General features: G+C 49.7%; 1 protein-coding gene across 1 annotated transcript; it reads left to right on the top strand.

The window, feature by feature from the left end:
* The first annotated feature begins 5,091 nt into the window (after positions 1-5,091).
* On the top strand, positions 5,092-9,692 carry HOXB9 (homeobox B9). Its single transcript, XM_048319190.1, has 2 exons — positions 5,092-5,636; positions 8,913-9,692. The coding sequence occupies exons 1-2, from the start codon at positions 5,129-5,131 to the stop codon at positions 9,146-9,148; spliced, it is 744 nt and encodes a 247-aa protein (XP_048175147.1). The 5' UTR covers positions 5,092-5,128; the 3' UTR covers positions 9,149-9,692.
* Positions 9,693-10,684: the final 992 nt, after the last annotated feature.

Here is a 10,684-nt window from a genome sequence, read left to right as displayed (position 1 = left end):
ATCCGCAGCAGCAATCCCATGGAAGCTGAATATTATTCCAAGCAGGGAGGTGAGGGGAGGGAGCGGAATCAGTCCAGTAGCCAGAATATGGGTTCCCGAACAACAATCCAACTTTATTTTAACTTTCTCCCCTTCCAGCTTCCCTTTTCAAATGCACATACGCTTCTACTTTACAGGGGCACGGATCCCAAACGCTTTATGAACTGCTGAGATTACAAACCTCATTTGGAACCGGGTTTCTTTTGGTTTTTGCTTCTTTTTTTTTTTTTTTTTTTTTTTTTAAAGCCAGGGTACACTTTCGGTCCTTGGAAAATTGCCCACATGTGTAACTTGTTTTTGCTTCTCCTCAGACAAGGAATTCCTCCCCCACCTCCTTCTCCCTCCTTCCCTCCCTCCCTCCCTCTCGCAGCACTTACGGATTTTTAACAGACGGCAGCATTCAAACTGCGAGCACAGGAAATGGCCAAGGTAGATCCTTCGCCTTTTAGGCTACAGAAACTTATTTCACTTTTTTTCCCCCCCCCCCAAAGGTTTTACCCTTCAGGAGGGAATTTTTGCTGCGCTCTCTCGTGTTTGGGAGGGGGCCCGTGACTGAAGTTTCTTTCATAACCTCTTAGAGCTGCCTAACTGCATCACTCATAATTTATGTTTGCTTTACGCTGGGCTTTTAGTCCTGTTTCCTGACTCTTAAAAGAAAACAAAACAAAACAAAAAGGAATTTGCTGCCTGTTGTGATTATCATTATTATTATAATTACAATTATAATATTGGGATGTTTGATATCATTGAAAATAAATGCTCGGCCCTTTGAAGGCTGAGTTATCAGAATCTGGGCTCCAGACTCTTCCATAGCCGTGAAGTTCACCCTCAGCTTTTATCCTCCCTTTGCTTATCAGCTTCCAAACCTAAACCGGCCCAGGAAAAATCCCTAAAATCACTCAGGTTGCACCGGGACGGCCTCTAGGAGTAAAAATCCTGGTGAATCCCCCCCAAAATCCTGCCCTGTCTGGGCGTCAGGATGGGGGGAAAGCTCCGCACCCCCAGATCTCCTCCACCTTCCTCACATCAGAGCTAAAGAGGCAAAATCGGCCGGAGGAAGTGGCCAGTTTTAATAAATGATAACAAAAAGTCTTTTAAAAGGGGTTTAAATACGTTTCTGGGAAGAAAAGAACCAGCCGGACTTTTCCCTTTCTTAGACCAAAACTTACAAATCAGTGAAAGGCGGCCGTTGCACCGACCTAAACTCCGCATATTTCAAAAACATTTCAGATTTGGTCGTTCACAGCTGGGAAATGCCAAGCCCAGGAGCGCTCCTGCAAAGAGGGACTTTGGCAGTTGTGTATTGCTAAGCAAAATATTCCTTCTCTCCACAGACAATAAAGATAATTCATAAACAGAACCCGAGCTCGGACGCCTCTGGTTCGCCACGGCGGGCTGATAATATCCCGAATTTTTCCTCACGGCCAAATTCACTTGGCGCTGACTCTGCAAAGCACGGGAAAAGTTTCCACTTCGATTTTTTTTCTTTTTTTTTTAAATAACAGTTTCCACTTCCACTTCCCTTTTACACATCACAACCACATCTCTGCACTGAATCCCATTTCAAACCCAGCCAAACTCGCACTTCCTGCCTCCTCCCTCCCAGAAATTCAGACTTTTCCACGCTGCTCCTTGAGTTTCCCTTCTCCAAGTTTTTGTTGTTGTTGTTTTACGAGCAGAAGCGCTTCTATTTTAATTTCTGATGGGTTTTAACGAAGGATTTAAAACCCAAACCGGCGCAGGCAGCACCACCCAGCTCTCCGAGCCATCGTTTGCCTTAATCCCCTCTCAGAAAAGGCTACAAGGAGATGAAGCACGGCGAGATGCATAAAAAATAAACTCCTGAACGCACGGAAACCTCCAGAGGAGCGAGAGCAAATGGCTTTTGCAGATCTTCTTGTGAGGTTCCCATCCACCAGGGATCCGAAAACCCCTCGGTTTCTGCCTCGCAGCCACGCTCCCGAGGATCCCTCTTGGCTGAAATTTATATACTACAGAAAATTATATACTCGCGCTGCCACAGTTCATCATTATTTATAGGAGGCGCGCCAGGATTTTTTTTTTATTATTATTTTTTTTTTCTTCAGGAATATATTTATTACAGGTAAGACACGGCCAATCTATCTGGCGAGCACAGAACAGGTGTTTTGCTTCAATTAACGTTCAATAATTCCATCTCGCCTTATTCAACACCCCGCTACCAGCACGGCTGTTTATCCATTAGCTGGATAAACACGTTCCCAGGCGCCGAGCGAGTTTCAATCTCCACAAGACGCTTAAATCAGCCCTCGCCTCTCCTGAGCTCTCGCAGCGTTTGCGGAGTCGCCCCGAATCTCTTTGTGGAACTGTCTGATTTTTATTTAAAAAAAAAAAAAAAATCATTTCTGAGAGGCAATAAAGCAGAGAAATATGACAACGTGAGCCACCCGCTCGTATTTCATGCCTGGTGACACGCGGGCTTTTCCTTTCCAAACCTCAGCAACTCTTCAGGAAGTTTAAAGAAGGAAGGGGGGAAAAAACAAACAAACAAACAAACAACAACAAACCAAAAAAAAAACAAAAAAAAACCACAAAAAAAAGAGAAAAAAAATCCAAAAAATAAAAAGGAGGTAGAAATGCGAAAAGTTGGGAAAATCAGGAGTTCTCCCTTCGTTTCTCACAACCCCTGGTCGGGTGAGATGGAAGGGAGCGAGCAGAGATCCTGCCTCGCGCTGCTCCCTGGAAGGGATTCCTCTCCCTCCGCCGATTTTAGGATTTCCTTTGGAATAACCCCTGGAAAGGAGAGGGGACCTCGCGGGTCACTCACCTGGGGACATTTCCCCCCCCCGGCTGGGCCAGATCCGGGCCCAGGGGCTGCAGAGGGGTCTCCAACCTCTCCCCAAAGCTCACCTTGGCTGGAGCCTGGGAACCAGAGCTGCTCCTCCAGCACAAGGATGTGGAGCTGCCTGGGGGGCTCTGGCCACCCCGATGGTGGCAAAAATGAGAATCGAATCAAATCTCCGCCATTCCGCCCCGGCTCTCCTCGCCCATCATCCCGACCCTCTGGATTTTTTAATTTTTTTTTTTTTTTTTTTAATGAAAATGCGTCCTAAAAGCGCCTCATTTAGAGGAGCTGTGGACAGGGGAAATCGCGTCCCTGCACGGGGCTGATGCTCGTGGAAAAGCAGCGCTGATGGGGACGAGGGGAAATCTCAGGCTTTGGGATGGAGGTTTTTAATCGCCTTCATCATCTCCCTTTATTAGTGAAACACCTCTGGTAGCAATTTCCCACCTCTGTTTTGTGTGGCGCGGACGCTCAGAGGGGCCAGAGGAAGGCGAAAATAGATTTTTCTCTCATTTCAGGCGGCTATTAGCGCCTCTCCCCTGTTATTATCAGCCTGTTAATAAAGACTTCCATCCCCATCCACTCCAGGAAGGGATCCGCGATGATTTATCATTCCTAGAAATCTCTTTGCCCTTCACTTTAAACATCCTCGGGTGTTGGGGTGAGACGGAGCAGGGCGGAGGGGCAATAGATTAAAAGAGGCAAATTGAGCCAGACTGTTACAGCCGAAATCCAGGGAATCACTTTTTGCCGGGATCGTGGAGAGCACCTTTCCCTTCACCCAACATTTACGAGGCCGCCGGAGCCTCTGGCAATAAAGGGATTTATCCCCAGAACTCGGGAGCACCGAGCCCGTTCCCCCCGCCCCCCGCGCCGCTCGCACCGAGCTCCGATCACGGGGAATAAAAAAAATACCCCGGAATCCCCGGGTTTGGGGGAAAAACACGGGAAAAGACCAGTGAGGCGGGGGTGGCGTTGCACACGCAGCGTGGGCACGGACATGCGAGGGGGGCACGCGGTGGCTGCGAGGGGTCCCTTCTTTGCCCCCTTTTCTCTTCCCCGGGCAATAAATCCGAGGCTATAAAAATCAAAGAAAGCCAATGTAAGTTTTATTAAACTCTTTAACCATCACAAGTTTAAGGCATTCCGTAACAAAGCCGGATCAGTGGCGCGCTGGATTTTACTGGCCTTGTAAAGTTCGGGGAAGGCTTCTGATTTCAGCGGTGTGGGGGGAATCATTTCAGCTCCGCCGGAGCCCCGGGACACGCGGGCATTTGTCCATCCGCGGGGATATTTTTAATTTTTTAATAATACTTCTAGAAATACCCACCAGCACCAAGCCCGAGGCAGGCGCTGGATGCACCCAGGGGCTGCTTTGGCTGGTCAAAGTCGCGGTGACACCTCCACGCCAGTGGCATTTAAAATGTCATATTTGCCCACGTTATTTTAGCGCGTTAAGCATCCCCTCTCCCCATCCCAAATGGTTAATTATTTCTAGCGCCCTCCCCAGCACTCCGGCTACCCAGGGCCGCTGTTTTCCTTCCCAAAAACGTGGATTTTGGCGTGGTTTTATGTCGATGTATGACCATAAGGAACGCTCACGTCTATGAAATCACGGCCAGGAGGAGGGTGGGGGCGGTTTGTACTTATTCCCTGTTTCCCCCTATCGTTCTCTGGAGCCCGAGTGGCAAAGAATGGCTTCTCTCTCTATTCCCCCATGATCGTTATTAAAGCCAACACATCAGCATCTTCCTTCGACAGAGACAAAAAAAAAAAAATCCCACCCCCCATCCCTCCTTTCGGACCCCTCCCCGCGATATTCCAGCAGCAAACCTTGCTGGGGGGAAAGGGGGACATCGGAATATTCTTCCCCAGCTCTGTGGCTTTGCTTATTTTTTTTTTTTTTTATTTTTTTTCCGCCACTCCTGACGTTTTGCAACATCGCATAAACATAAAACAATCCATCCTTGATATGGAATGCAAGGGCGGATGACAGCGCAGCGCAGCCCCCTCGGCTGCGATTGATTTACGCCGAGCCTGACGCTTTATCAGGCACACGAAAAAAGTTTGACCAATCATTTCGCCGGGAGCTCACAACACAGCAGCCCAACTGTACTTTGTTGGCTGGGAAGTTGGGGAAGGGGGTAGAGTACAAATCTAGAGCTGTCCTCTCTCTCTCTCTATATATATATATTCTTTTTTTCTTTTTTTTTCTTTTTTTTTTTTTTTCCCTTCACTGAACCGTGCTTTGTATGATGTCTGAGAATGTCCATTTCTGGCACTCTCAGCAATTATTATGTCGACTCTATCATAAGTCATGAGAGCGAAGATTCGCCTTCAGCTAAATTTTCGTCTGGGCAATACTCGGGTTCCAGGCAAGCTGGCCACAGTGAGCATCTAGAATTCCCCTCCTGTAGTTTCCAGCCAAAACCTCCAGTTTTCAGCGCCTCCTGGACTCCTTTGAATCCACATTCTTCTGGCACCCTTCCTGCCGTCTACCATCCTTATATTCAACATCAAAGCGTCCCAGCTGAGAGCAGGTACCTCCGGAGCTGGCTGGAGCCCGTGCCCAGGGCAGAGACCCTCCCCGGGCAGGGATCTGTTAAGGCAGAGCCGCTGCTGGGCCGTCCCGGGGATGTCCATAAACAGGGAACACAGGAGTACAATTTAGAAACTTCTGCTGCAAGGGAAGGGATCGTTTCCAATCAAAGGCCCAGCTTCGAGGACAATAAAGTTTGTGAAGGAAGCGAAGACAAAGACAGGACAGATCAAAGTAAGTTATAAAAGTGAGGAAGTAAACAGCATAAAAGCTGGAGGAGGTGCAATAAAAAGGGGGGACAATGCTGCGGAAAGTTGAAAATCAGGGCTTGAAGAAAAAAAAGTCTCAGCTGGCTGATGCCAACCTAAGGGGAGAGGTGGGGAGGGGAGAGGGCTGGCATTGTCTGTGCCGGGAAACAAAACTAAAAATCAAAATCGGCGTCGTCCCCGGCCTTAAAGAGAGTCCGGAGCGGACAAAAGCTGGAGCGAGTCCCGCTCGCTCCTGCAGAGCGCCGGCTCCGGCAGCACAGACGCGCTGGGAAGGGGAGTAAAACTGCGCGGCTGCGGGCGGAGGGGCCGGGAGGGGCCGCGGACAGCGCGGAAATGTCGCGGGGAAGGGAGCGGGGCTGGAGGGCGAGGGAGAAGAGGGAAAAAGGGGGGAAAAGAGGAGGAATCGAGGGGGAAAAGTCCACGTGGGGGGAAGAGAGGAGCGGCGGGGGCTTCGCCGTGCCCGCGCCCCGGGGAAGGCGCGGAGGCTCCGCGCTCCTTCCGCGGCTCCTGTCGGGCTTTCCTGGCGCTTCCTCCTGGCGTTCGCGTGTTTATTTGTGCTGTTAATTGTTTGTTTATTAAACGCAACCACGGCGGGTATGAATATTTCAAAGTCACGCTCCTTCCCTAGTTAAAAGAAAAAAAAAAAAAAAAAGAAGAAGAAGAAGGAGGGAGGGGGGGTGCTTGGAAGTTAATTAGCTTCTATATCAGCTTTTATATCAGCTTTTATTCCTAACGTAGCCAGACTGGGGAGACAGATAAACTCCAGCGTGGGCTTTTTCCGCGGGCTGCGTCGCCTTTTTCCGCTTGAAATACGTGCTAAAAATAATATTGTATTGCCCGGAAAATATTGAATGCTCTCAACAACGCTATTAATATTATTATTATTAATAATAATAATTATTATAGCGTTTGAGGGAGGGAGAAGCAGCGTCCACACCTCGTGCCGAGCCGGCTGGCACCTGGTTTCCAGCTGAAAGGTGACCCCGGAGCGGGAGGCACCGGGACAGCCTTGGCTTCACTTTCCCGGGAAATATTTTTCCAGGGAAAGCCGAACTTTTCCAACCTGGCAGAGCAGCAGCGCCCGGCCAGGGGGTCCCTCCCCGGGCATTTTTTTCCCCTTTGAATGGACTTCTTTCGCCATTAAAAACACCGAATATTCTCTCCCCCCTCGCGATTTCCTCCCCTGCTCTTGCAGGATATTCTGGTGGCTTTTCTTTTTCTTCTTCTTTTTTTTTCCTTTCTCTTTTTCCTCTCCTTTAACTCGCCCGCAGACACTCACACACAAAAAGAAAAGTCCTGTTCTATTGTACTGGGCAGGGATCCAGAACAAACTGCAACCGGGCGGTGGATGCCTGCGGAGAACCAAACACCCGCGTTCCCTGCTCGGTGCCGCTGAAATTGAATATTGGCAAAATCCTGTCCGAGAAAAGAACGATTTTAAAGGCTCGAGGGTGGACGCGCTGTGGTTCCCGTGTGGTTGCAGCGCATACTTTGTTTAAAAGAATAGTTTAATTTGGGGCTGCCGTTGAGAGGCTGCCAGGGCTGGTTTGCAGCGAGTTCTGCCCCCGATTTCCCCGACTCTTTCAATTTTTGCGAGTATTTCTTCCTAATGAATCCCTGCCCCGCGCGTGGCGCTGGGAGCTGTTAAATTATCTGCTGGGTTTTAGAGAAAAAGAGGTGCCAGGACCTCTCCCCGTTCGCTTTCATGCTCTGGGATTTGTGTGCAGTGGAGAGATAAAACAACATCGGCATCTAAAATATATTTTAACGACCCAAAATATGACCGAAAAAAAACCCCCAAACCCGTTATGAAGCACAGCCCTCCATCGCCATTAAAGGATGGGTAACAGGATTAACAATATCAATTATTAACAGCTTTCCTTCTCTTTAATATTTAATTCTGCATATTAGATCAAGTCAATTACATTAAGGAAATAGCCGTGCAAATTTGTAAGAGGCCGTACTTACAGAGGAAGATTAACCGGATTATTATTTTATTTTATTTTTGTTTTAAGTTTTAAATATTCAATATATTTCTTTTTTTTTTTGGCGTGGAGGAGCCGTCCCGATGTGTGTGTGTGTGCGCGCGTGTGTATATTTATAATGGTCCATTTAATTGGTGTAAAGGTTTATGGCTCCAGCCATAATTTCAGGGGAGGCAAAGGAAATAAAACAGGAATTCGTGGTGTGTCCATAACCCTTCATTTTCCTCCCGCCCGCCTCCCCGTTACCCAATATTTGCATGTGATTAGCGAACATCCCATTATTTACCCTAAACCCACTTCGCTTTCGGGTGCGATTTTCACCACTCTGGGGTCTGCCGGGGGGGTGGGTTTTGCTCCCAAAATCTTGTGTGTCCCTCCTTCCCCCCCCCCCCCAACCCCGCGAAGAATTCCTGAAATATCCTTTTTCCACGATTCCCACGCAACTTCTCCCACCCGCGAGAGTGACGGGCAGGCTTTTATTTATTTTTTGGCTGCATTTCCAGCCCTGCAAACGTCCCTGGCTCGGGGTGACGCTGTCCAGACCTCCGGCAGCAGAGCCCGGGCAGCTCCCAGAGGATGTTTATCGCAGCCAGAGCGGTTTTTGCCACATAGCACACCCAAAAAAAAAAAAGGAAAAAGGAAAAGAAAAATAGGCAGGATTTATTTAGGAAAAGCTCCTCCAGACCTCCCCTCTCTGCGTGATGGGTCTGGAGGAGCAAATCCATAAACGCGCCTGGGAAAAATGGGGAGAAATGTGATTTTTTTTTTTGGGAGGGGGAGTTTCTTTGTATATAATGTGCAGATGGGGAGATGTGGGAAGCTGGGAGGGGATGTGGGCGTTCACCTGGCAGGGATGGGGCAGGGGGAGGGCACGTGGGGACGCCAAAAACTCGGGGGTGCACCCAAACCCCTCAGGAATGCATCCAAAACCCGCAGAAATTCACCCAAAACAGGGGGTGCACAGGGACAACACCCACCACAACCCCTCCTGCTCCCCAATCCCCGCCTCCCCCCCAATCCAGAGGGTTTGGATGCCTCTGGAATGCGGGGGTGGGACTCCCACCATCTGCGCAGGCCCCCAGTGATTTTCCTGCGTCCTCGCAGCTCCTGGTTTGGGGTTTGGTTTTTTTTTTTTTTTCCCCAAGCCGGGGGGTGCATCTGCGCAGGAATAATCTTAATATTTGATGGCGTGATTAAAACCGTCTGAGAAACACTCAGGGCTCGCCTCGTATTGATCTCGCTGCTTTTTCTTCCAGCCAACCCCGCTGCCAGCTGGCTGCACGCCCGCTCCTCCAGGAAAAAGCGATGCCCCTACACCAAATACCAGACCCTGGAACTGGAGAAGGAGTTTTTGTTCAATATGTACCTGACGAGGGACCGTAGGCACGAGGTGGCCCGGCTCCTCAACCTGAGCGAGAGACAAGTCAAAATCTGGTTCCAGAACCGGCGGATGAAAATGAAGAAAATGAACAAGGAGCAGGGCAAGGAATGAAAGAGCAGAAAAGCCGCAGCACCGCCTCCTCAGACCCCCTTTCCCCCCGCTTGGTGCTGCCAAACCCCCCCCAAAAAAACAGGGGGAGACCCTTCCCCGAGTCCCATCTCCACTTTTGCATGCGAGATGTTGTTAATGAACCTTTTCTAAATCTCTTTCCTTAGCCTTGCCACGCTGGAGGCAACTTAGCCCCAAGTGCGGCTCCTTTTTGGGGACACGCGCTGGGGTTTGTTTCTCTTTTCTTGCTCCCTTTTTGTCTTTTTTCCCCTCTTTTTTTCTCCCCCCTTCTCCCCGCGGTGTGACAGAGCACAGGCTCCTGTTGGAGCAGCTTTCCCCCCCCCTTTTTTTTTCCGTGGAAAAGCAAAGACGGCCGCCACAAAACTGGCCACCACCAAACCTCGCTGTCTTTTCTTTTCTCCAAGCAAGGACAAAGATTTTCCCCCACCCCACCACCACCACCCCACAACCCCCCAGACGCTCGCACTCGCCCGCCGAGGTGGCTGAGGAGGAACCAGACGATTTAATTAAACTCCTGCAAGACAGACACATTCGTAAGGCTCGCCTTTAATTGCACCCAACAAATCATTTGCAATTCGCCAACTCCATCCCGGGGTAGCCGCTCCATGACAGCCCCAAATGGGGGTTCCCCCCCTTCTCCTCCGCCCGCCCCCTTCCCCCCCCCAATTCCCCTTCCCGTTATTTCACTTTTTTAGCTCGGTTTATAATGCGGGATTTTGATTCGAGTGGCGGAAATTGGGACTTTGACCTGAAAAAGTTTCGCGGGATCTTTTGGGGCAGAGCCTCCTGGTTTTGGTAGTTTTATACTGGGGCACTGGGAGGGAGAGAAAAGACGAGAGAGAGAGAGAGAGAGAGAGGGAGTGCGTGGGGCACTCCCCGAGCCGCATTGTAAATTATTTAGGAGAAAAAAGGGGGCGGAAGAACCCCCGCCAACTTATTCCTAACTTTTTAGAGAAGAGAAAGAATGGGATTTTCTAGTTTAAGGGAAAAAAAAAAAAAAAAAAAAGAAGAAGAAGAAGAAAAAAAACCCAAAAACAAAAACCACCACAAAAAAAAACAACAACAACAACAACAACAACAAAAACAAACTACCTTAGTGGAGCGATCAGGGAGGGGCCGAGTGTGTTCTTAGCGCTAGGTATTTATAATTTATTGTGGATTGACTTTTCCTGGAGCAGGAGGCTGCTGCAGAGATGAAGTGCCAACCCCAGCCCGGCTTTTTATTCCTTCCCCCTCCCGTTGGCCGAGACGCTTTTTAATTCTTGAATCTCGCCGGGCTTTGGCTCGGGGTGGCCTTGGGGGTTTTTTTTTTCCCCTCCTCCAGCGAGCTCCGGGAGCGTTTTCCCGGTGCCACCCCGGGGAGGAACCCGCGAGTGGCACCGGGGGATGCTCCCCCCGCGCTTCTCCATCCTCATCCTCATCCCGGAAAGTCCCAAATCTGGAGCTCGCCGGGCTCGTGTCCCGCAGGATTCCTGCTCTGACAGCTCCGCTGGAGGTTCCTCCATCCCGCCCGGGCGG

Source organism: Corvus hawaiiensis, chromosome 1, assembly GCF_020740725.1.
Source record: "Corvus hawaiiensis isolate bCorHaw1 chromosome 1, bCorHaw1.pri.cur, whole genome shotgun sequence".
Classification (NCBI taxonomy): domain Eukaryota; kingdom Metazoa; phylum Chordata; class Aves; order Passeriformes; family Corvidae; genus Corvus; species Corvus hawaiiensis.
Note: the sequence above shows the minus strand (reverse complement) of the source record. Positions and strands in the feature narration are given on the sequence as shown.

Bases quoted from the DNA above. Each gene is read 5' to 3' on its own strand.
- HOXB9 (XM_048319190.1), top strand. From the start codon at position 5,129: ATGTCCATTTCTGGCACTCTCAGCAATTATTATGTCGACTCTATCATA. The intron at 5,637-8,912 runs GTAAGTTATAAA...TTTTTCTTCCAG, and splicing joins CAAAGACAGGACAGATCAAA to CCAACCCCGCTGCCAGCTGG.